Below are 25,908 nucleotides of genomic sequence, written 5' to 3'. Positions count from 1 at the left end.
ATAGCAAAATGTTCTTTCACTGCACGCCACATCGACTTTAGAGACCTCCCCTTTAAATCCACTCTCCCACCCATTGGATTTGTTGGTTCACAAAAATTGTCTTTTAAAATGTGACTTCAAGTGGCAACAGGCGCTTCCATTTTTCTCTTTCTTATCATTATGAAGTAAAGGTTGGTTGCACAGTGTTAAGTTTTCAGCGGGAACATGAAAGTCTTTTCCGGGGTCTCAAATTGTAACAACCACAAAGTTGCTGAGGTAGTTAAATTAGGAGATCCAGCTGTCTGCAGATTTGTGCATCTACTCGGAGGAAGATCTGGTGAAAGCTGCAACTGGTAGACAGATGACGTTACGGATGCAACCGTGTGACTTTTGACCCCTATTACCTCTACGATCGTGCTCGGAGTAAGAGGAATAAATATCACTGGAAGGTTACGTTTACATTTGAATGTTCCTCTATGCTATCACTGGTACCCTTCTAAGGTGGCATCACGCTAAAGCCAAAGAAAACCCCACACTTAGTTAATCCCGTAGATGGTCAGTGAACTCCAAATTGCACCGTTTTAATGGAATCCAACTTTGCAGGCTCCACTGTAGTTGCAATTTGCCTCTGAAGTGATTGCCATAAGGTACAGGTGGTCCTGGGTTTCCAGCTTCCGAGCTGTGTTGTTTCCTGGTTACAGAAGCGCGCTCATAAATGAATTAAAAACTTCATTTTGGCTCGTAACCACGAGACTCGCTGGAGAACTAGTTACAGCCTCACGCACAGCCACACTAGTCGCAACACTGGACTATAGCAACCATCGTTAAGGATAAAGATCGTATGGTGACGTCTGGATGGTGACGATGTCAGTTAACAATCTCATTATGGCAACAACACAAGGGGCTACTGTCAGCCGAAACACGGCAAAACAACATTAGCAAACTCAACTGTCCTCTCTGCACAGAGTCATCCCCCTGACCCCCCACCCACACGCACACAGAGTCAGGACATGCTCCAAGACAAAAGTCTTTAACACCACACACAACTTCCAAGGCGCTGCGATATCCTTGAGCATGTTAAAGGATCTGCTCCTATGAAAGCGGCAATAACAACGATGCAGTGTAGCGGAATAATTATTGCTTTATACGCTTTGGATTTAATTTTTTATTAGGATATTTTACTACTTTATGACTGCATTGGATGTCCTTTGTGTTCTTTGTACAGTGTGAGTGGCTCAGGAGTTAATTTAGCTATAATTTAGTTATAAGATCCGTCTAAGAAGGGATGTATGTGTGTGTGTGTATATATGTAAGTGTGTGTGTATATATGCATATATATACTGTATATACTGTGAATGTGTAGGTGTGTGTGTGTATGTGCATATATATACGTGTGTGTGTGTGTGTGCGCTCGTATAGGACCTGTATATCGTAATGTAATACCGTCAGTGTCCAATGAAAACCAAACAAGGCCGCTGAACAGAGATTTTTCTATTTCTGTCAACAGTAAATAACAACCAATGGCAACATGTGTTACATCTTCTACATTTTCATTTACAACCTACATTGGCCACCAGAATTGTGTATCAAACACCTACGTCCCCTACCGGCCCCGTTCACTTTGTATGCGGACAAGCCAAGGGACAAACAAAAAATAAGAAGACGTTGCTTGTCTGCACTTATTCCATTTGTGATGACGCTTTCCGATCAATAGAGTTGTCTGCCAAGTTCTATTATGGTGGCTGACAAGGTGTGAAGCGCTTCTGTCTAAAATGTAGTTCTTCACATAGACACTGACAAACGCACCGCTTCGTTGTTTGTTGTCCGGTGCGCACCAGGATTCGTTTGATAGCATTCACACTTGACCAAAGTAACCTTGCTATCAGAGCAATCAGACTAAGGTTTGTTTTAACCAAACCAATCCTGACACGTGAAAAACACTGAATGGAATCGTTTGCTGTGAAACAGTTTTGCTCCTGAACAAAAGAAGTCATCTCCAGAGACGGCAACGATGTACTCATTTGAGCATTTCTCATTGCAGTTCAGTTACTCCTCCCATCTTTGGTCAGGTGTTCTAAATGAATGAAGTCTGTAGGTTGAGGAGAACATTTCATGGATGGGGCAAGCAAGCCCAAATTCTGTGCGGCCTCTTTACGGGAACTGCAGTCAGGGATGAGGGTAGTAGCAAGATTAGGATTATTCAGAGGCTTCTGTAAAGTACACTTCCTGCCCATAACTGCAATCTAAATGATCCCATGAGTCACTATTCTGTAGCCATAACAACATAGTGCAGTCAGCCTACTTCATTTTGATACGTAAAGCAAAATAACTCCACTTTCAACCACTGAGCTGCTTGAGAGGAGGTCAGATGTTAAGATCTGTTCTCTTCGTGATGAATGAAACTGACTGGGAGTTCTCAGCACTGGCCATGAGTTTATGAACAAGTCCATTCATGTTCACTTTTTTTTTAATTAAATACTTTAACATTCTTACATTTTCTCCCATCCAGACACATCATCATGATAGTTTGATCAGCAGTCATGTCCCATTTCCTTCCACGTGTATTTGTGACGCACACCAATCTGCACTGATGGGCTCCAACTGTCTGAATGCAGCGAGTAGATTTAGTTCGAGGCGCTTGGTGTTGGCGAGCATTTCCCAGCCATGAATAATTGCAACCGCTGTGTCTTTGAAGCAACAATACATTTCTTCCACTAAAGGCCTTAAGAGACATTATCGAGTCATTTGACTTGATAGCAAAATGAAATCCAGTCAGGGGTCTGTCTCACTGCTGTTTATGCTCTAATGAGTTTAAGGAAAGTGATAGGTCAGTCCATATAAATGTCTTCCTTTCACCCTTGTTTGTTTGCGGGGTTCATTTATTTTCCTTTCCCGCCATACTCCATTCCATGTGTATTTACCGTTATTTCCATACGCATCAGGTATTTTCCTGTTCATGTGTAATTACTGGTCATGTATCACATGCTGAGTGTGCCGAACAACGGTCCTCAGACCTCGATATGCCTGTACATCCCATGTGTAACAGCCACTGTATTGCTTTTGATGTATCCCCCTCCTTTGTGACTGTCACTGAGGCCGTTTTTGGCCATTTGGCGTTGAAAAGTTGTCCCATGTAATAGGACAAAGATTGGGGGGGAAATGCTGGTAACCTTCAATAAACTTTACCGTGGATCTGTTGGCCTCGGACTTCCATCCAATGGGGTTGCCATTCAATTTTGTGGCCTATGATTTGACTGAGCTTCTAGTTAGAAATGCGCTTTAAATTCTAACCCGTGTGAGGATGCCACTTTTCCGTAAAGATAGCCAGTGGCTGTTTCTCAATACCAGAGTTCACAAGAACTCGTTAACAGGTCAGTAGAACCAAGGACCTTGTAGACTATTGGAACACTAGCGGGCGTAAGGGATAGCTACTGTAGAACTATTGAATTCCTCTTCCGAACTTTGATGAGTCCACAAGAATACTTATTGAGAAACAGCCAGTGTACCTCCCGCCCATATTGCTGGGTCGCACGTGACGTCACGTCCGTTTGCAGTCGGCACAGGCGCCACCATTTGGAGGGCAAACCAGCGTCATCGTGGCGAGACATCAAGTAAAATCAGAGTGAAAATGCCGCATGCATTCATTCAAATAAGGGATTTTTCGAGGACAGAGTTCCCTAAAATCGTACTTCATAAAGGGGAAAAAGTTCAAGAAACAACCAAAAAAAACACAGAGAAAAATGGCTGCCATACCTGTTTGCGTTTGTCGAGTGGAGCCGAGTCTGAACACGCTCGAGTTTGCAGCGAGCAACAGCCACCAACATTTATACTAAAACCAAAGTTAAAATGTTGTCAGAACTCGAAAAGGCTCCCGAAAATGAGCAACGCAGAAAGAACTGCCTCACAACCAAAAGCTATAAACCCGCTTTACATGACACTTGTCAGCATAAAAAGCAAATGATGGCTTTAAAGTGTCTGCCGGGACTTACAATCAACTCATCTTAGACAAGAAATGGAAGCGAAAACATCCACTAAATCTTTAGCAAAACATTTCTGGTCAACTAAACATTGAGGCAAAACATTCATTTCTCACCATTAGAGCGTCTGCAGACGCCGAATTATAGATGACAGCAACATATTTGAAAAGACAAATACGCAAAAAGTTATAAGCAAATTGCTTGACAACACACTCCGATAAACTCGCACGTGCACCAACAGCCCATCGATTACGGTACTCAGCCATGGCCACATAAGTCCAACCTTGTCTTTCATGGCCTTCAAACCAGACATAAAGAAATGATGTGCCTCCATACTTTGTAGTTCTTGAACTCCTTGCGAGTGTAGACGGAAGCGTTTGAATGGTCGACTTCAGTGATGTTGGGAAAAATCGTTCTCCTTAAGTGTGTGTGCTTCTAGCCATCACTTCATACCTTCCGCTCTAAACCTTTTCTAATGTCACCTAAATTCCAACATCTGCGCAGCCGGTAACTGAAAGGTGGCCACATTGAAAAGTTTGCCCCCCATGTGAAAACCGGAAGCGAGGCGGTCACGTGCTTGGAACCCAGCACCTTCGGGCCTTACTCACAGTCACAATCCGCTGCACTGCCCCCTATGGGAGCGGCGGGCAGCCTAAACGTCTGTAGTTGCTCCAGGAGTTGCTGTCGATCTCTAATCTGTGGTATTGCATGTCTCGGGCAGGCAAGCGGGGGCGTCGCAGCAGTGCAGGATCACTAGACAGCAATATGGAAGTAAGTTGGAAGCGGCTGGTCTCCAAGCTACTCTTCATGTGATGATGTGCACTGTGAAAACACACCATTTCTTTTTTTGGTCTGACACCTTCTTTGCTTCATAGACTCAGTCCATTTGTTTGGATCATGTTTTTTTTTTCTACCTGGGATGCCTTATTGACCTGCTTGCCTCAGTTTAGTGTGCATGAATGGGTTGCCTGCCTCTGATCCGGCCCCCCCGTTTTCGGAAGCCAGACAGCTCCTGTTTTGGTCATGTCACATGACCAAAAAAAAACATATCCTCCTCAACCAAGCATGACTACTAATTCCTTCCCTGTCGCCTGTCTCTGTCTTTCATTCACTCCCATCCAAGCGGTTTTGGTTGCTCTTTTCTCAGCTGGTAGCTCAGTAAGACACCAACGAGACCTTTGTAGACTTTCTCTCTGTCCAGGGCTCTCTTTCTTTAGCCACAACTTCTCCGAAAGGCAGCGCAGTTAGGAAGGCTAGAAGAAAGAGGCTTTTACTTGCTGGGCAGACGACTAAAGATGTGGATTTCATTCACGGATCTCTCACTCACACACACACACACACACACACACACACACACCATTCGTACATGTGTTGCTTTCAAGTCTGGGACCCTGAAAAATGTCATTCTGCTTTCAAAGGCATCATGCGGTCTCCTCGAGTCTTAGCTAAAGCATGAGCGACCAGAGGAAGAGAGGTCATGCGTGGATAATGAGACTAGGGTTGAACTCGGAGCAGACGGGCCTGTTGTGGAGTCCTCCTGCCCTTTGACTGTTATTCCAATGCTAAAGTGTGGATGAGGAGTTTGCCTGTCACATCCTCTGCATGTGGAAAGCGGTGACCTCAGTTTACTTTAACAAGTTGCATGTGTGACTCTGCCACACGTATTCTATATTGCCACATTATCAGTGATATTTCCTCATGGCGTAGTCTCCCCAAGCTTTAGAATGGATGCAAGCATACCATGAAGACATTTTAGTTCCTCATTTGCATGCCCTATACAACATTTTGCTACTTGAAATAAGAACAACCTTGCATAGAGCCGTCGTGCGTCAAGTCTGATGGACATGCTGTCACCTTTTTTCCCTCCACAGGGGTCCATCATTAGCAGCCCCCACACGCGCCGAAGAGCCACCACCCCGCGTGAGGGCGCACCCCGCGAGCATCCTTCCCTCCCCAACTCGGCATCCACCTCCATCCTCGGCTCACTGTTTGGCGGCAAAAGAGGCAAACCATCCGGCCAGAGCCACGGCCCGATCCCCCCGCCTGGCCACCCCACCCTCATATCCCACAAGCCCCACCCCACCAACCTGCATCACACGGCGCAGGTGGTGCACTCCGTGCAGGTGCAGCACCACGGACACCACCCGCAGTACTGCCAAGTCCCACAGAACCCGCCGCCTTACCACCACCACCACCATTACCACCCCCCGCCTCACACGCAGTACCACAAGCACCCCGCCTACTCCTCACACGCGCACCAACACGGCCACACGCAGCACAGCCACTACAGCCAGCATTCCCATCACGCCTCCCACTCCCAGCACGCTCCGCACCACCACAGCACCCAACAGGCGGGCGCAGCACCCGGCGGACCCAAACCCAAACACAGTGGCATCAGCACTGTAGTGTGATGACGCCGCCGACACGGCGAGGAGGGCACCACGAAAGAGGGGGACTGTTTCTGACACCAAAGGGACTGACAGCGCGACTCTACGGCCTGTCCACTGTGTTTTACTGCTGCTGCCATGGAAACCACCTGCAGGCACTGTTTCACCTCCACGTCCAACCAGTTAGCAGGATGGACGTTTGGACTCCAGTTTCCCACCAGGGGCCTTTATTACTAGTTAGTCTGATTCCGGGCTGCCCGCTCCCTTCCCCCTTTCAGCAGGGTTCCACAGGACGGGTGGGTGTGTACAGGAAGATGCCCTGTGCTGTCCAGACGCACACGCACGCACACACGCACACACACACACACACACACACACCGCCGGGCCGCCGCCCTCCGCGGCCTGTCTCACCACCGTATAATCAGGAGGAAAGACAACCAGGCGCAACAATGACGTACATTGTCGTGCACAGCTTTTTCGGTTTGCAAGTCACATGGATGCTATTTGTCCTTGCCTCCGATAGAGCTCACATGTAGTAAAAATATAATCATTTGACTTCAAATCTGAGGAGTCCTATTAGTTCTAGTGCTGTATTTACTGTAGATGACAGCTGTACGTGTTGTCTCCTAGCGCTCATACATAAATGTGCCAATTATTAATGCATAATCTATTTAGTCAAGACTTCCTGTACAGTATATTGTGCGTAAAGTCATTTGTAAGATTATACTTACAACTATTATTATCAGCAAAAAGTTTATCAGTATTATACTGACTCTGGGGTAGCAGGATGCGGACGCAGCGAAAATCAGCCTGAAATCGAACTCATGAGTTTGGCCTTTGCGGGAAGTAGGCTGGAGGTGGCAGCTGTTGCAGCGTGACGTCCAAAGTTGTCGTTACCATTCATGGGAATGTTTTTGAGGTGGAGGTTTGGAGCGTGAGCGTTGATTGCACAGCACACAGGAAGCAACAGCTGCCTTCTCCGCTCATTGATTCCCACTCGTAGAATATTGTTTTCCTGCTTTGATGATTTTTTTTCTTCCTTCCGAACTCGCCAACGAGTTATTGCGAGTGACTCAAATCAGTCCTTACAGAGTGAAGTATTTCTTTTTCTATCATATGTGCAATATCTTTGTACTGATTAGGAACAAGCAAGGCGTCCCTCCTCTTTGTCTATTTATTTATCTTTATCTTTTTTTTGTCGGGCCCTCTCTGTCTAAATTAATGTTAATGCTCGCTGCAGGCTCGGAGCCGGGTGGAATGTCTCGTGAGTGATTTTTGCATGTACTGTTATTGATGTGAGGCTATCCTCTGCACATTGTATAACAAATCAGTGTTACCATAGCGAGTTTAAGTGCAATCATGTTCCCAAACGCTGACTTGTACTGAGAGTGGAAGTCTTTTGTTGTCCAGGATGAGATTCAGGTGATAGATCCAACTTTTTTTTTCCATTTAGGAACATATATGTATAAATACTTACAAGGTGAAGAAAGAGAGGAATGTGTGTATATATTTTAATAAAGGAATATACTTCTCCTTGGACTGAACAGAAATATTTTGCTGGATAAGCACATATAAAAAAAAAACAAAAACATTTTTTTCAAGAAATGCAGTTATACCGCAGAAATGTAAACTGAACAAAGTAACTGGGAATATGTAAAGAATAACTTTATACATTCTACAAATAAGAGTCTATTCTAGTGTGCACATTGGTGACTGTAGGCAGTTTGTTCCAATATTCAGGTTGTACATGTATTTTAAGAGTCACAATGAAATCCATGGCCATCAGTCAGGCTTCCAGCTTTCTCCTCGTGTGGAAGGTTCTCACATATCACATGTAGGACATGAATGTGTCTTTCTGTCGACTTGGATGTTTTGCTATAATTCGGACCCTCGAGTCCCGTTCGTGTTCTGATGTGTGTTTTCTCCAGTCATTTCTGTGTGTGTGTGAGAAGGAACCCCAAACAATGCACTGCATGGATCTGATGCATCACATGTCCTATTCACTGTGAGCTGATGGGGGTGGGGGGGAAAGGAAAAAAAGATCAGCCTTTTTTTTTTTTTATTTAATTTTGTTTCCTTTTTTTTATGGTTTGGAGTTTGCCAATGTTGCTGTGTTCTTGCTGTGTTTTGGTGTTCGGCTGGTTAATATTGAAGCTCAGCATGTATTTCATCAACAAAGCCATTGTGTACATGACAAACATAAAGAACATTGCACTTCCTTCGCTGAGGGCTTTCATTGTGTAAACATGAGATGTGGATGTGCAAACTGCTTGGAAGGAGGATTTATCTTCACGAAGGTGTAAAGGGACCAAAATGGCGGTGAAAAGAAGCTGTACATAGTGTGAATATGATCTATGCTCTGTTCTGATCAAGACGTACAGACGTCACCTCTTGGAGTGAGTGAGGGCTGAACATATCGACCGTCTCTGGAACTGACATTTGCTGTAGAAATCAAAAAGCAGACTGTTAGAAAAGTTAGCTACCATTGACGTCATGCTCCTTCCATACACACACACACACACACACACACACACTGCGCACTCAGACATATGCATCTCACTGCAAGCTGTTCAGTCTGTTGTGAGACTCATTAAAAGAAAAAAAACTAAAAAAGGAAACCACAAGAATGGCCTCATTTATGTGTGCATTCTGTTTGTACAGTGAGTAGTGAGTCAGTAAGACCCCAGTTATTGTAAAACTTCAACTGTGACAATGTTGAGAACGCAAAATAAACAAATATATGACTTATGGTATGAACCTTGTCATTTTTACACCTGCACGCAGTGATGCAATGACGCATGATGGTGATACGCAAAAGCTGAAATCTAAATACGCTCATCCTTCGTTTATTGCAGTTGATTGGTCCCGAATCCGACTGTGATGAGTGAATGTCCGCAAAGTAGGACTCCTCATTTATGAATGAAATATTCTCATGGTTAGAGCACAGAAAACCTGTTACGTCCCTCTAAATACATGTTTTAATATTATTAGAGCTCTCCAGACATGAAATAACACCCCTATAGCCCCCTTTAAACTCATATTACCCAATACAATAGACATAATCACAGAAAATAAGACATAATATAGACTCACACATGTTAGCATTGTTTCTTTTTTTTTTTTTTTTTACCCTAAGCACTTCTTGCGGGGGCTGCACGGTGGTTAGCATGTTGGCCACACACTCAGGAGATCGAGAAGACCTGAGTTCGAATCTGCGTGTGCCGTTTGCATTTCCTCCCCGTGCACGCATGGGTTTTCTCGGGGTACTCCGGTTTCCTCACACAATCCAAAAACATGCCATTCTATTTTTTATGCCGCTAATCCTCATTAGGGTGGCAGGGGAGATGCTGGGGCCTATCCCGGCTGACTTCGGGTGAGTGGCGGGGTACACCCTGGTATGGTCGCCAGCTAATCGCAGGGCACGTATAGACAGACAATAAGCGGCCTAGAGAATGGATGGTTGGACTTCTTGCAGTGGCCTATGTAACGTAGCGTTCTTATCGAACATAAAGGCTCATTGTAGTGTTGCCAGAAAACATCTTGATGATCCCCAAGATCTTTGGGAAAATACTCTGTGGTCTGACAAGACAAAAGTTGAACTTTTTGGAAGGTGCGTGTCCCATTACATCTGGCGTGAAAGTACCACTACATTTCAGAAAAAGAACATCAAACCAACATAAAATATGGTGGTGGTAGTGTGATGGTCTTGGGGCTGTTTTGCTGCTTCAGGACCTGGAAATGGAACCGTGAATTCTGCTGTCTACCAAAAAATCTTGAAGGAGAATGTCCGGCCATCTGTTTGTGACTTCAAGCTGAAACCAACTTGGGTTTTGCAGCAGGACAATGAGCCAAAACACACCAGGAAGTCCACCTCTGAATGGCTGAAGATAAACAAAATGAAGACTTTGGAGTGACCTAGTCAAAGTCGTGACCTGAATCCTATTGAGATGCTGTGGCATGACCTTAAAAAGTGCTTCATGCTGGAAAACCCTCCAATGTGGCTGAATTACAACAATTCTGCAAAGATGAGTTGGCCAAAATTCCTCCACAGCGCTGTAAGAGACTCATTGTAAGTTATCGCAAACACTTGATAGCAGTTGTTGCTGCTAAGGGGGGGGTCCAACCAGTTATTAGGTTGAGGGGGCAATCACTTTTTCACACAGGGCCATGGAGGTTTGGATTTTTTTCTCCCTTAATAACAAAAAGTTTTATTTCAAAACTGCATTCTGTGTTCTGTTGTGTTGTCATTGACTAATATTTCTATTAGTTTGATGACCTGAAACATTTAAGTGTTACAAAAAAGAAATCAGGAAGAGGGCAAACACTTTTTCACACTACTGTATACCTGTTTGGTTGAATTTGGCTTATTTGAGAATATATTGTGAGAAATAAGAATCACATGACTGTACTTGTATAATCAGCACTTCTTATGCTGATTATGATGCTAAAAATAGCCAAGTCTTTCAAATCTCTGATGCAAATATAATGCAAAATTGACTTGTTTGATCCCACTTTTCCACACCACTTTATATGGCTTGCAATTTGAAATAGCATTTATCAAATATATAAACACATTTTGTGTTGTGATGGACAGATGCGCAGTGCAAAGTGATGTGTTGTTGTAAAGGAGCCATGACACTGAACTGTAGAAAGAAGGAATAGATTTGACTTGCCGAAATGCTAAATTTTCTTGTTCTGGTGGTAGATTATTTTTCTTATTTTAACTAATTTATCTCGTGTTTTTCATAGTAAGAAAAAATATATTTTAAGCCAAAAAAAATCCCTTTTTTAACCGATTTATGGCTTAGATTTCATTTTTGCGGTCCAGTACAATGGAGCAGTTCCACTAGAGGGCAGTGCTAGTACTTCCCCTACAGGTGAAAAGTGCAGCTGCTAGACGATCGCTTGGGCCACCCCAGTCACAAGGATCGCGTAGTGAATGGTTCTCGTGTATTTTATTGAATTACTCTTGTCTACCTTAGTAACTGTACATATTACAATTTCCATAATGACATATTTAGGACTTTTATAGTTTAGCTTGCCTGTATTTGTATTTAAATTCCCATCAAGGAGTATGTTGCTGTGTCCCTGCAGTGAGTGGAGGTCAAAGTCACTAAAATATCACCATATAGTGACTGAGACTGTTTATTATATAATAAACACTGTGTGTGAGTCCTTCTCATTGGCCCTCCTACTGTTTTTCAAAGATAGCTTCTTATCTCATCCAAGCAGAAGGATTTCCTTCATAGTTGAGCACTCATCACACGGCTGTTGTGTAAATAACATTCATTAGAGGTGAATACGCCACAGCTCAATGTAACACTGGACCATAACGATAAAGATATGAGGATAATTCAAGGATGCTCACAGGGATCATGAGTGACTTTGCTGGTAATTTCACTCTAAAAGGTTTGTTCTTTTTTGTTGGATTAATTTTGGCTTTAAACTATCAGTTTTATGCTATTTTAATGCTATTTTTGACTCGTTATATCATATACGTCCTCATATCTCGTGTAAAGTTTCTGAATAACTTGTTGCACACCAATACTACAGTATTTCCTTTATGTGGACTGAAGTGGAAGTGCTGTGTTGAAGTGTAATTTACTTTGAAGCCAGAGACGTCCACACTGCCCTCAAGAAATACATATTTCATTCAGTTAAGAAAACGAGACCTGTCCTCAAACTTTTCAGGACAAATATTGACAAAATAATTACAGTACACCGTTTAAAGAAAACAATGAAAACTTTACTTACTTTACTTGGTGGCCTAACCGGTTACTCCGTTAACTGAAACACCAAGGTTCACATCAATAGACAAAGAAAATGATCATGATTTTTCTGCACATTTATTGTTTTACTGAAGCTATTTGACAAACGTTTTGATTATTTCACATTATTTTAACAGAATATTCAAGCGGAAACCTGGTGTTTGTGCACTTATTCGCTCTGTCAGTTCAAATCATCTATTTCTGAATAAAAAAGCGGAAATTAAAAATGTGGGTTTTTTAAAAATCGGATTCATCAATGAATCAAAAAAGAATCGACCGATTAATCAATTATAAAATAATTGTTAGTTGCAGCCCTATATAGAAGGTCGTGAACAGTTTTTCTTTAAATAAGGAGTCCTACTTTGCAGAAATTCACTTATCACGGTCTTATTAGACTTAGTGACCAGTATAGTGTGCTACATATCAACTGAATGTGTTATATTTGTATTTTAGTTCATTTGGTCATTTTTATGCTTGAAAAAGCTCAATTTAGGCCAACAATACATAAAATTTGCTTAAATATGCATTTAAAAAAAAAACCTATTAGTCGGCCGTAGTTAAACACAAAACAGCGCTAATTTATTAATTGGTATATTTTGAAAGACCATGACAGAGTGAAGCTGCAAACTTCAAATGGTGACGTGGTAAGGGATGACTGTATGAATAGATGCAACCCGCTGCATAAAAAATCCCCTTCAGAATAAAAGCGTAAGAAAACGTGTCCCACCAGTCGAGAATCACTGTTTTAAACTGTTCCAAAGATGTGCAGCTCGAACCCCTACAGGCAGGTTGCTCCACATCACCCAAAAGGCTCTATCGCCTCTACTCGAGTCCAGATGGAGCGTGAGGACTTAATAGTTCAGATAAGTAGACATGTGCCTACCTATTCAGACATTTAGAGTAAGTAATACGAACATAAATTACTGTTTCAACGTACTACTTTACAAAGATAATGAGTGCTGTTTCTACTATTTTGTTAATCCAATTTGCCTTCTGTAAATGTATTTGCACGATGCAACCTTATGACAAAGGCAGTCTTCCCCGGTGGTGTGTGTGTGTGTCATGCAAACACATTTTTGTCATTTTTTCAGGATGCTCTCTGGTCCAGGACTAGCCCTCCTCCCGCTCTGGGCCACAATCACGACACCCTCTCTTGGTCAGGCCTGTCTGTGCACGAGTCTCCGGACTGCTGGTCTGCGAGTCAACTGCACCTCTCGTGACCTCATGGCGTTGCCTCCTCTGCCGCCAGACACCACAGAACTCCTCGTGCAGGACAGCGGCCTCACCACCATCCCCTCGGGCCTGTTCGACGGACTGGCGGGCCTCCAAAGCGTCTCCCTCTCTGGCAACCCTTTCCATTGTGACTGCGGCATTGAGTACTTGAGGAACTGGCTGCTAAGGAACAGGGCTGCGGTCTCGCAGGAGCCCACCTGCTCCAGTCCCACGTCTGTGGCTCAGAAAGCTATCAGTGAACTCACCGATGACTACTTTACCCAGTGCGCCCTGAGGGGCTGCTATAGTACCACTTATGTCATCATGATGGGAGTGTTGCTCTGCTGCCTCATGGTTTTACTTGTGTGGAGCCTGAGACTTGCCAAAAACTGCACCTTCACGCTGAACATTGAGGAAGATCACTCAGTGCCCCATGTCGACTCTTTACATCCACTGAGAGCGAGACACACGAGGAGGCTGTCTGTCAGTGCAGGTCGTCATCTTCTCAAGGAGGAACTGGAAAGGTTTCCTGTCAACATGGAACTGCTCCCGCAAGTGTTGGACGTGCTGCACAAGAAACACAACATCAAAATAAAAGCTATCTGAGGCACCTATTGGAGCTCATTGGATGAAAACACTACACAAATGCAATGTATTTATTATCCAAGGTTCACTTTGATGCAACAAAACTTATTTTGGCAATAAATGCAACGTAAAAGGACCATCCTAATGTGATCTCAATGATCATTTTTAACCTAATTTATCATTCCATCCCCATAAATGCCTGTACTTTCGCACCACGGAGTAATTACATTGATGCACATATGATACACAAGGAGTACACACCACAAATGTTTGCAACGATTCCTTATATTTTCTTGAGTTACAGTATTTACAATGAGTGAAACACTACAAATGGTCAAATAGAGCATTAAAGGCTTGTGTTTGGCAAAATACAAAAATAAAAGTAGAGTAAGCACGTGGTATGTAACAACAAACAGGGAAGTAATGGCGTGTTAACAAAATGGTTACAATGAACACAAATACTGGTCAAGTCTCTCGCAACTACGCACAGTGTGGTACGAATTGAGGGCCATATTGCACACCCAACAGTTTGTTCATACAGTACAAATACTCTCAATCATGCATAGATTTTCAAGGGAAAAAACACGTAAACCATTGAAACGCTAAAAGGTGGCCTCTAAAGGACAGGTCCACTACTTGAAATGCTTTGTCAAACCAGTGGGGGACTTGTAACAAATATAGGATGAGCTCATGTTTCTGCACATCGATATCGTCTAAAAATATTTAGCAGGGTAACATAAGGCAGTTTCATCAAATAAAAACAAGCGGCTCGCAAAAGCAATAAAAAAGATCAGCTGACTGTCACACAAACAGGGCATTTTTGTTCTAATTTCCATGTTTAAAAGACTAAAAGCCCTCGGGTGGTGGAACAGGACGCACAGTGTATCAGGGGAAGAGTCCATCCTCCCTCCATTTTCTACTGAGGCACAAACTTTTCTTGCTCAAAAATGAGCTCAACAGCTTCGGCCACATCGTGCACAATGTGACCCGGCTCCACCAGCGCGGGGTCGAAGCGGAAGTCCCGGTGGCCGTGGAACACTGTTTCCTTGATGCAGCGGCTGGCGTCAGACGGCACCTCTGCTTTGGGGTTGTAGACGCCTGTGCACACCAGGACTGATTTACAGGAGGTGGCGGCGGGCAAAGCCAGCTCGCTCTCCCACAGGTTGTCAACCTCCATTTCTGTGGGCACTGCGGTGGTGGAGCCGGTGGCGGCTGCCAGCTTGGCAACGGCTTTGGGGTTCTTTCTCGCTATTCTCTCCTCCAGGTAGCGGTTGTACAGGTTAGCTCCGTAGATGTCAGTCATTAGGTTATCCCTGGGAACGATAGAGGGAAGTGATTGTTCAGTGCCTCTGCATATATTAATCAATCATTTCTGCCTCTATTTAAAGTCCATGAATGAGGTGACAGTTAAATTAGCTTTAATCATCACACTGAGGAAAATCTGTTGGATGTTTCACCAAGAAGAGATGTGAAATATAAACATGACCCCAGCGTCCTCTCAAGCATATTAGATTGGATTTTATAATCCAACTATTCTGCTGACAAAGATAAAGCAAAGATTTCTGAACTGACACTGTTGTTTCCCTGAGCAGCTCCTTCAGCACCAGACTGTTACACCCACGGTGTAAGAAGGAGAGGTTCCGCAGGTCCTTCATACCGACCGCTGTCAGGCTCTACAACACCTGCACCACCTGAACCATGTTGTAGACACTATGCTTTCTTTACACTGTTCTCTTTACTTGTCTTGCTGCTGTAACAAGTAAATTTCCCCGCTGTGGGATAAATAATAAAGTACATACATACATGATAAGTGCTTGAAAATTATGGCCAGTAGTGACGTGACAGTGAACATTTACAGTGGAACCTCCAAAGTCATGCAATTAGAATTTGACCAAAATTTGGAGGAAAACGTGCATCTAAAGTAGAGAAGTAGAGAAGTAGAGAAGAGAAGCTGATACGAATAATATGCTTTTTCACATATATCACAAAGCTGAAATGCAGTTTTCTTGAAATATCAAATATACAAAATATCAAAGTGGCCCTTACATCCTTTCATTTTTCACTATGTGGCCCTCGCTGGAAAAAGTGTGGACACCCCTGTTTTATGTAAGTATATCTAGACATGCGATGCTAGTGGATTCACATGGGAAAGATGTGGTCAATCAAGTTTCTTTGTGTTTTTGCTCTTTAGAAAATCCCGTGGATTCAATGGTGGCTACACAAAAAGACTAGAAATTCCAAAAGACTCAGTAACGAAAGTACATTCGAGGTGTCAAAAGACGTGACAATATGCTAAGCAGATTATTTACTTGGCTGCCTGCAAGCTGTTTAAAGGCAGCTGGCTGGATTCATGTCTCTCACCGGTTACTGACCAAAAACACCACAGGGCTCTCATTTCACTAAACACACGTACAGAATAGTTTGGGTCTTACCCTATAGCATAGAGGGAAGTGATGGGACGTTCCCATTGCCTCTGCAAGGCCTGCCCGCGGATGAGGTACTCAGCAAAATGGTAGGTCAGCTCGCTTGGTTTTCCCATCAGAGCCTCATACTTGAGGTCTTTACCGGTTATCTTCTTGTAGATATTCTCTAAGCACACAAGAAAGGTGCCGTGTCCAAACCTGAGACAAAATGTGGGGAACAAAAGATGAATGTTGCAACTTTTGCCTCCAATAGACGAGCAGCTTCTCCACTTTACCGTGGAGAATGTGCCTCGGCCATCCACATCAGGTCCATGTTGCAGGCCAGTAAGGGCAGGTGAGGTGTGTTTTGGGTTTGGTGAACGCTACTGAGATTGCCGTTGGTCATTAAAACGTCAACGATGAGCTGCAGATTGGTCTCCCATCGAATTGGCTCCCCGAAGAGAACCACAGCTGTGGATGGCATTGGATGAACTTAAACACTCTAATGATGTACAGTGTTCCCTCGTTTATCGCGGGGGATTGGTTCCCAAAATAGCCCGCAATAAGTGAAATCCGCGAAGTAGCCAATTTAATTTTTTTTTACAATTATCATGTATGTTTTAAGGCTGTAAAATCCCTCACCATACACTTTTCTCAGACAGGCATTAACATTTTTCTCTTGTTTAAACACTCTCAAAGTTAAAATTTCCTTTGATTTTAATGATCAACCTACTAGGCTGGACACAAGAAATTATTAGGTGACTCACGTGTATTTCACTCCTATGACCATGCCTCTTCATCCTGGCGCCGTTTGGCTGTAGCGTTTTTGTATCCTTGTTAAAACATATTCCTCCTGTCTTCGTATTTTCCTCACACGGTTAGCTTCTTCTGTTTCTTCTATTCTTTACAGTATTGGCGGTTAGCAAGCAGCTCACACGGTTAACTAGTTTGGTAGCCATGACCACAACAAGAGACGGCACAAAGGAGATTGACTGACAAGCTGATCAGGACGCAGAAGACAATGGGCGGTGCAGACAGAAAAGAGAGACTAGAGAGAGACACAGCTGCCTGTGCTAAACCACAGATCTACAACACTCAACTTCCCACAAAGCAATTCTTCTTAAAGGGCCAGGCTCGGCCCGTAACAGCGTTTATACGCTGTAAAAACAAAAAAGCGCTAAAATTCCACTAAAGAAATCAGCAAAACAGCGAATCTGCGAAAGGTGAACTGCGATGGAACGAGGGAACACTGTATCTCAATAAATTTGAATATCATGCAACAGGCCAATTAAAGGCTCATGAGGTTTTTTCAGTTTATTTGCTGATTACAGTGTGGAAAAAAAACATTTTTTTACTGTTTGATTTAATTGTTCTAATTTTATGAGACACTGAATTATTTTTTTTTTATTAAATGTAACCTATAACCATCTAAATTATGAAGAAATTAAAAAATGTTATTGAAATATTTCACTTTTTGCAGTCAATCTACGGAATATAAGAGTTTCACTTTTTAAATTGAACAACTGAAATCAATTTTCAGAGATATTCAAATTTATTGAGATGCACCCGCACATACATACACTATGTATCTTTATGGAGTCCACAGAGAAAAGTACTCACCCTCAACCTTGGGAAGGTTGCCTACAGGATTGGACTGCAATGAAAGGAATGAAACATGTTCTTTTCAGCAACACTTATACTAGCAACTACATGCAGATGCTGTCATGCAGTTTTGACTTGTCAAAACCTGATTCGTACATACAAAAGTCATAAGGACTGTTTGCAGGCTCCCCTAGAGTTGTGTAATGCAGTGCTTCTCAAATATTTTGTCACGCCCCTCGTATGGGACATTTTTTTTTTTAATAATTGTTATATTTTTGGTCTAGACACGAGTGCGGAACCACCCAGCTTTAGCAAACAACAGGTGTGGAGTTATGGTGCTCATTTTAAGATGATGGTAATCAAAAAAAGAGGGGTCATCAAACAACTGTAGAGCAGCTAAGAAATGCTGGAGCGTATCCCAGCTGACTTTGGGCGAGAGGCGCGGTACACCTTGCGCTAGTCGCCAGCCAATCATAGCAACGAAGAAATATGATCAATAAACTAAGACTGAGATTGGCTAGCAACCAGTCCAGGGTGTACCCCTCCTCTTGCCTGAAGTCCGCTGGGTTAGGCTCCAGCTTACTTGTGGCCCTAATGAGGACAAGCGGTATAGAAAATGGATGGATGGATAAAATATGAATGAAATATGATTTAACTGATATTTAAAACATGATCACTTTTGTATTTAAAAAAAAAACAATCCAAAAATAGTCCTTAAAAAAGATATTATCTTGGTCTTGCATTCGGGTTATTTTACTCCTTAATAAGAATTTTGAACAGTACAATGTGTCCTAGCTGATCGCCAAAAGTAGGTCATCTGGCGTAACCATAGCACTGAGACAACATTGCTGTGCACCATCAACATGATCTCACCGGCAGTTTGGGTCTCCTGTTGTGGTCCACCATGTCCAGAAGTGGGAATGATTCCCTCAGCATGTCAATACTTACGACGTTATTAAAGCCAAGACTGGACAGAGGGTGTTAATTAAGGATAAACATACAATCATGCAATTGATATTCGACCTATTTAAATAATTCACAAGCATAAGAAGAATGAAGGATACTTTTTAGCAATTTCCAGAACTGGTCCTTGTCCTGACACAAGCACGCACTTGTCATGGAACTTCTTGAACATCCTCAAAGGACTATGAGACATGATGACTTGATCTTGAGTGATCTATAACGTAGATGTTAAACATTTATCAAGGGATAACACTAACACACAGTAGGTTTAATTTACACATTACAACTCACCTGTACTCCAAGGATGTGCGAGAGCTGGTCTGCTTTCTTTTGTCTGAGGCAATTCCCTGCATTTGTCACAAAAACTACTGGCACCACAAACTGTCCCCGAGAATCCACCAATTTCTCGAAGGCCTTTTTGGCAGCTGGGATCAGCATCCTTCCACGGACCAGCACGCCATCAATGTCGAACAACAAGCCGAACTTTGGCTGGGGCTGAGAGAAAAAGATGGATGACTAAACAGCGTAAAAAAGTCACATATTCATAGATAAATTGCCATATAGTTGTAAAAAAAAAAGTGGCAGAAGGCCATGAGCATTCCATCCAAAGACAAAACAGAAGAGGAACAAATTCATGAAAGATGCCTTCAAACAGTGATCACTGTCATTGTTGTGCTAAACTTAGGTAGGGCACATTTAACTGTAATTATATTGTGTAAACATGAATAAGAAAAGACTAAAATCACAACACCCGACATATTAATCTCCTTAGTGCTGACTAGCAATATGAGGTTAATTCAGGTTGTTTTCAGTGCATTTAATATTGCATGTAAACTATCAACATATTTTTCAGGGAATGTGGTCAAAGAACATTAAACAATGATATGAGTGTAAACACGTGAAGGGTTTGGAAGAGGAGAACCTACTGACTTACAGACTGTAGCTTACTCCATTTATTATTGTTATCAATGTATTATCATCAATGCTTGAAGAAGAATGAAACATTATTATAGTGACAAAGCTGTACATGTCGCTGCAAGCGCTATGTAGTAAAAGAACTTGAATATCCTCTTGGGCTTTTGTTGGTGTGTTGTAAACACGCAATGAAAGCAAACTGTAAATAAACAACACTCTTGTTTATCCCATCGGGAGAGAAAACAAACTGTGACCTGGTGGCCCCTCTTGTGTGACCATCACCTGCTAACATCTCATAAAACACTGAACAAAGCGTCATTTTGACACTGAAGGAATTGAACGCATAATCCCAGAAGTGCCTTGTCAACAGTGTACTGTTTTTTCTATACTGAGCCCAGCTCAATAGCCCCTCCAACCGTACCTTGCTATTAGTTCCGCAAAACCCACACCGAGAGCCGACAACCGCAGAGGTTGTCCTGACGTGCCGGCTTCCTCCGGAGCACAGGCCCCGGTACAACGGAAGGAGTCCCCTCATTTTGCCGACGCCTCCGCGAGCTACAGGAATAACCGAGCTCGTACGAGCCGGCTCGCTCCGGCCGCTTGTTTTCTCCGCTGATGTTTTCTGCCTGGTCTCTGTGACTGGGCGAGACAACGTGACGTCTCATGACGCGACGGAATGACATCAGGGAAGGAGGGTCCCGTGCTGCAGCTGCAAAGCTGAAAACCCCGCTGCCATTTTAAGACACCGAGGCGAGATTACATGTCTTGCTTATTAAGGGAACTCAATATATGACACGACAGTGTCGCATATGAACAATCACTACTTAGTAGAACAATGGACTGCAAATTCCAACGCTTATTTACCACTGCAGAATTGATATTTAGCAACTGCCTGCATGTTTTCATAGCCTCCTCTCGCGACAAGGGTTCTCCATTTTACTGCTTCTCGTTTGCCGCAGGGAAGCATATGGAATTTGACTGGGTAACCTGAGCAGTTTGCTTCGACGCTGCAGGGTCCATTTACATGCTTTATGGAGCATCCTGCATGTACAAGTGGTTGCACACAGTGAGTGCACAAACATTGCTGGTTTGAATACTAAAATAGTTGGCTCTCAAATCTAGTGAAGTGACCTACATGAATGACATTTTTTCAGGCCGTATGAACACTTTCTAGTACATCCATGTAGGCGAAATGCTTCATTTGAATAATCAAGTATTCAAATGCAACTTTTCACGCAACACCAACCGCAATTTTATCATTTAGCTGTTATGCCTACCATCCACGTGGACAGAGAAATAGAGATAGCTTTAAAACAAAAGTGTGACAATGAATTCAGACAAGGTTCTCCCCGTGCTCCTCCAGCTTTATTGATAGTTTAAAATTACATTTCTATTTTCTAGGACATCAGTTGCACTTTCCTTCCGACTTAAAAACTGAGTACAAGCAAATGGTATTTATACAGTAGTCTAAGTGATATTGTACAAAAATAACATTTTGATTTCTGTGAAAACATCTCATTCCGAAATAACTCCAAATTCTGCTGTTCTTACGACTAGTCGTGGTGTTTTAATTTTGCCAAGGTAAAAAGAAAAATAATTCCAAAGCCATTTTTAAAAAGGAAATGTCTACCTTGGACGACCAAGTGACTTAAATTGTAAACAGATTTCTATAAAAGAAGTTGCTTCTTTTATCAGCTCCAAAATGTATCTTAGCAAGAGAACATGTCATTTGTAGGTGCCCACTTTGCTGCATGTAGGGCTGAAATGTATCATGATATGAACTGTTTCCACGTCGTTCTCCCTTGGCCAACTCATCGCACTAAAACCAAAATAACCATACATGGAAGTTCGGTTTCCGTTTACTCCCTTCTTTTATCTCTTGACAAGAGACTCACTTCCACAAGCTCAGAGGTCCTATAGATTCCCATGTTTAGTCCCATTTATTCATCTCCGATCACCAGTGGCTTGGAAAGGGGGTTCTTTAACAAAGCATTATACATAACACCGCTACCAAACTAAAACATTTTTGTATTGAATGCAGAAAGATTTTTTTTCACCCCTTTCATTGTATTACATGTCGAGAGGCTCACTGGCCTGGGACTAGCCTCTGTTAGCCAACCGTTGGCCAGTGAAGAGGATTCAGAGAAAATAATACAACCAACCATCAATCTGAAAAAAGGAGGGGCAACAGAGGGCACTGATTATGCGGTGGCTTCGATGGTGCACTCTTTTGCCAGGTGGCCTGCCTTTCCACAGTTGTAGCAGTTGGTCTCGCTGGATTTGCTGCAATGCACTGCGACGTGACCAATCTCACCACACCTGCAGGAGACAACCGCTGCATTATAGTTGAGTGCAAGTTAAAATAAGACTGGCAACAGGACAGGTGAGTCAACACTTACCTGTAACATTTCACCTTGTCACAAAGCTTCTGGATGTGGCCGAAGCCGCCGCAGGAGTAGCATTTCTGCTCGTTGGCGTGGTCGCAGTCTCGGGCCATGTGACCAGCCTTACCGCAGGTGTAGCACAGCTGCTCCCTCTCCTTTTTGGGTTCCTTGCAGTCACGAGAAATGTGGCCACTCCTGTGGCAGTTGTAGCATGCTAAGCAGGCCGGGGAAAAGGGGGGAAAAAAATGGTGAAAACAGCTTCCCAAAAATTACTGACTATTGTGGAGCTTCTGCATGTCAAAGGCTAAGAGCAATGCTCACCATCCTCAGTTTGGTCACAGTCCCTCGCTATGTGTCCTTGGTCTCCGCACCGATAGCAGAACATCTCTGCATCGACACAAACAGATGAGTAAGATGATAATGCTCACCTGCAAGCTCTATCTACTTATGTTAACTTAACACTAGCAAAAACACCCAGTAAAGTTAAAAATGTAATACAAATCCGATGGTGGGTGTGGCCTGGATAGTATGTAGTACCCTTGCCTCGTCCCCTGCCTCGGGCACGTCCCCGTGGGCCAGCAGCATTGGGGCAATGTTTAATCCAGTGCCCCGAGCGGCCACATCCAAAACACTCGCTGTTGCTGCTCATCTCCATTACCTGGACAGACAACACATTATGTCAGTACTACCACTGTATTCACGCATGTACATGTGTACACACACACTCACGCACGCACACAGGGTTTACACAAAGGTTCATGTTAAAATCTAGTAACATGTTACCGATTTTGAGCCCCTTGGGCTAAACAATGTTAATTATAACATCTTATATGTTTACTAGTAATAAAAGCTATTGCTTACAATAAGACTTCTTAACAGAGATGCTTTGAATGACTTAAAGGATGGAAACATGCTACATAACATACCTAACCTACAGGAGTGTTGAGTTAAAACTATAATCATCATCATACCTCGCCTACAGTACTGTTGATGTACAACTACAATCATCATCACCAGAGAGTAAACAACCAGTGAACATCTAGCATGCTACATAACTTGGGCAATGGCTTTCTAATTTACTATCTAAACCAAGGATATAGTATTTCAGGTTAAGGGCTTAGTCGGCATCTACAACTACTCAACTAACTTACATAATGCTCTCAATGGAATCATGTGGTGATCGCCATTGGCCAAACTTCAGTTTGCTGACGGCGCTGAAGACATCAATTCAGGAAGAATGTTAAGTTAATATGTAATCAATCTCCTCATTTTAAGCACCCAAACGCCGACATTCTTTAAAGTGACGAAAGGCCATGCTTTCACTGACTTTTGTTGTCAAAGAGTAAATGCTAACTTGTTGCGTCAAAATCATCAGGTACGATAGTTACCCTACTTAACGTCACAAATGTAGCAACCATCATTTTACAGGCTCAATCACTTCCAATGCTTGATGACGTTCGGAGCAAACTGCTATGACAGCATGTCGTGGTTCTGAGTATTAAACATATACTGTAATATGAAACTCGACGTCTTATCGGGACTAAATGTGACTTGATCACTTTTTAAATTAACTGCATGTCAGTTTGAACGATGAAAATAAGGCACTCGAGCTTGGCTAGAATTAAATACCAAAGGTTGTAGCTACGCTAACGTCGGCCTAGTCACGTTGATGTTGCTGCGCAGTCGCGAGACACCATAGCTTCATGCTAACCCACGCTAGCACACCAGCACACGATCACGACCAAGATGCACAATTCAGTCGACGATAGCACTCCCGTCTTAAACAACAATAATGTTCCTGCGACACAAATAGCGATAAGCCGAAATAACAAATAGTTTTCAATGGGAATTAGCGGGAATATATAGCTAAAACGAAATTTCCCGCGCAGGACAAACACGCCAAAGTCGTTGTGACGGCCTACTATTAGCAGGCCTGACTGAGGTCCTGATGCTCAATTGCTAAGCTCAAACTAAACCGAGTAAACTGACAAAAAACTGCCAATTGTGAAAACTGTCCTGTCGATTACTTGTCATGTGTTGTACTTTCGACATCCATTTGTATCAAGTGTCTAGAAAAATACTTTATTGCTTACCTTTGCTAGCTGTGAAGCACTGTCAGTGTTTACGCCTCCTTCTTTGCGCTACATGCGGTGCGAGCAAGAGTTCCTGAATTGTCATTCACAGTAACCAGTAAAAACTGCGCAGTAATTGGTCGCAAGCTCTGGCAACAACCAATCACATATGAGAATGTCTGGACACCGCCTCTATGAATGAACCAATCGTCGACCCAGAATTGCTCTTTCTTCCTTAAATTGGCCGACCTTAGTAATTACCTGTTTTATTTGAATTTAAGAAAACGGTAATTAAGTAAAATCAGAATTATACAATGTAACTAACACTTTACAGCTTTTGCTCTGCATTTATTAATGCATTTAAATCATGGACTTAATAATGCAGACTCTATCCCATCAGTATTTATTGACAAAATGTTTCCTTTATGAACAAAAAATCCTGATATAATACGAGGTATAAAGTTAGTGAACTGTGAGGTCACTCAATTATGCACATAATAGTGGTAGTGGGGTAAATAATGCATTTCAATTTGGCCGTCAAATCAGTGTTCCAAGAGTTTAAATAGTTTTGAAAACAACGATAAAGAAAACAAGGTGATATATGTTTCCCTGTTTGGGAAGTCCTTATTACATTATCTGTCCAAATACAAGCAACTGTTAGAAAGCAATCGAAAGAGGGCAGCCTGCAAGCATCCATGCTAACTGGCCTGAGTGCTCAGTCAAAATCAATAAGAGGGAAAGATGCCTTCTGCTCCACTGTTAAGGTGGAACCGTCTACAATGCTCAGAGATGGGAATTATTATTTAATTACTATTTCATGTGGCCTGTATATTCTAAATGAACCCATTTTACACACCGAAATATAACAACATGTACTGTATAACCTGAAATGATTTTGCAATGCCGCTATGATTTTCCATTAGAAGAGAAATACGGTGCTACAAGTATATCCAGGATGGAGCACCTTAAAACATTCCCAGCCAAAGCCCAGCCCTCATCTTCACAGGGACAATATTTGGTACTTCTGGTATTTGATAGATGGAATGACGTTTCCATAAACATAGATTACATTGTGAATTTAGCTAGGTGGGATGAAAGGAAACATAAATCCTCCTATCATAGCCTGCGTTTGGTGCTCAACAAGATAATGAATACTGGACCAATGAAGACATAGACCTACTGACTGGGATGCTGATGAAGCTGTTTTATTCCCAGATTGTGTTAACTCTAGGACCCAGAACTGGATACTTCAGAGATGGTGAACACATGGTGAGTGTCCACTTAGGAACTGTTGTTAGCTAAAAAAAAAAAAAAAAGCTCATGTTGCAGTCGTTTATGGTTGGGTAAAAATATATCCATTACTAAAAAATTGTTTGTGTCAACTTCATCTAGAAGTTAGTACGATTAAATAAGCTTTGCTTCTTTATACTCTTTTTCAGACGTCAAATCATTAACATTACACGCTTACAATTGTCCACACTTGTTTTCTACACTATTGAAACAAAAATGTCATCATTTTACATTCTTCATTGTTCCAGGAATCTGAGCCAGCGAGATCAGAAACAAACCCGAACGCCCCATGGCACAACAATGACACATACAGAGAAAATACATACAGGTGCTTGAGAGCTGCAACAATGATTAATTGACTGTCCAATTAAT

The 25,908-nt window shown here is 42.6% G+C and overlaps 4 protein-coding genes across 14 annotated transcripts in view; 2 read left to right on the top strand and 2 right to left on the bottom strand.

Moving 5' to 3' along the window:
- LOC129188935 (IQ motif and SEC7 domain-containing protein 1-like) overlaps window positions 1-9,087 on the top strand; it is a 128,529-nt gene extending 119,442 nt beyond the window's left edge. For 7 of the 8 annotated variants that reach the window (XM_054790093.1, XM_054790085.1, XM_054790112.1 and 4 more), the window contains 2 exons: window positions 4,678-4,727; window positions 5,828-9,087. In XM_054790093.1, the coding sequence (XP_054646068.1) occupies window positions 4,678-4,727; window positions 5,828-6,367 (590 nt within the window). In that variant the 3' untranslated portion in view covers window positions 6,368-9,087. The remainder of the gene's footprint in view (window positions 1-4,677; window positions 4,728-5,827) is intronic. The other variant, XM_054790144.1, reaches the window with a different exon arrangement.
- A 2,422-nt stretch (window positions 9,088-11,509) lies between these two features.
- On the top strand, window positions 11,510-14,077 carry gp9 (glycoprotein IX (platelet)). Its single transcript, XM_054790166.1, has 2 exons — window positions 11,510-11,752; window positions 13,203-14,077. The coding sequence occupies exon 2, from the start codon at window positions 13,204-13,206 to the stop codon at window positions 13,927-13,929; it is 726 nt and encodes a 241-aa protein (XP_054646141.1). The 5' UTR covers window positions 11,510-11,752; window position 13,203; the 3' UTR covers window positions 13,930-14,077.
- Window positions 14,078-14,175: 98 nt separating this feature from the next.
- Window positions 14,176-20,442, bottom strand: LOC129188972 (haloacid dehalogenase-like hydrolase domain-containing 5). Its single transcript, XM_054790155.1, has 8 exons — window positions 20,212-20,442; window positions 19,167-19,370; window positions 18,977-19,089; window positions 18,786-18,879; window positions 17,931-17,964; window positions 16,607-16,781; window positions 16,341-16,529; window positions 14,176-15,221 (listed from the first exon to the last, which is right to left on the bottom strand). Exons 1-8 carry the CDS (start codon window positions 20,323-20,325, stop codon window positions 14,825-14,827), a joined length of 1,320 nt encoding a protein of 439 aa, XP_054646130.1. The 5' UTR covers window positions 20,326-20,442; the 3' UTR covers window positions 14,176-14,824.
- Window positions 20,443-21,122: 680 nt separating this feature from the next.
- Window positions 21,123-24,403, bottom strand: cnbpa (CCHC-type zinc finger, nucleic acid binding protein a). 4 transcript variants are annotated; one of them, XM_054779835.1, is made up of 6 exons: window positions 24,268-24,353; window positions 23,326-23,388; window positions 22,712-22,832; window positions 22,496-22,561; window positions 22,190-22,388; window positions 21,123-22,109 (listed from the first exon to the last, which is right to left on the bottom strand). In XM_054779835.1, the coding sequence occupies exons 3-6, from the start codon at window positions 22,827-22,829 to the stop codon at window positions 21,992-21,994; spliced, it is 501 nt and encodes a 166-aa protein (XP_054635810.1). In that variant the 5' UTR covers window positions 22,830-22,832; window positions 23,326-23,388; window positions 24,268-24,353; the 3' UTR covers window positions 21,123-21,991. The 4 variants fall into 4 exon arrangements, with proteins under 4 accessions (XP_054635810.1, XP_054635828.1, XP_054635801.1 ...); XM_054779853.1 differs by having other exon boundaries at window positions 22,718-22,832; XM_054779826.1 differs by lacking the exon at window positions 23,326-23,388 and having other exon boundaries at window positions 24,268-24,403.
- Between the last annotated feature and the right edge of the window lie 1,505 nt (window positions 24,404-25,908).

Source organism: Dunckerocampus dactyliophorus, chromosome 1 (genome assembly GCF_027744805.1).
Source record: "Dunckerocampus dactyliophorus isolate RoL2022-P2 chromosome 1, RoL_Ddac_1.1, whole genome shotgun sequence".
NCBI classification, from domain to species: domain Eukaryota; kingdom Metazoa; phylum Chordata; class Actinopteri; order Syngnathiformes; family Syngnathidae; genus Dunckerocampus; species Dunckerocampus dactyliophorus.
The sequence above is the reverse complement of the archived record's forward strand: the minus strand, read 5'-3'. Positions and strand labels throughout refer to the sequence as shown.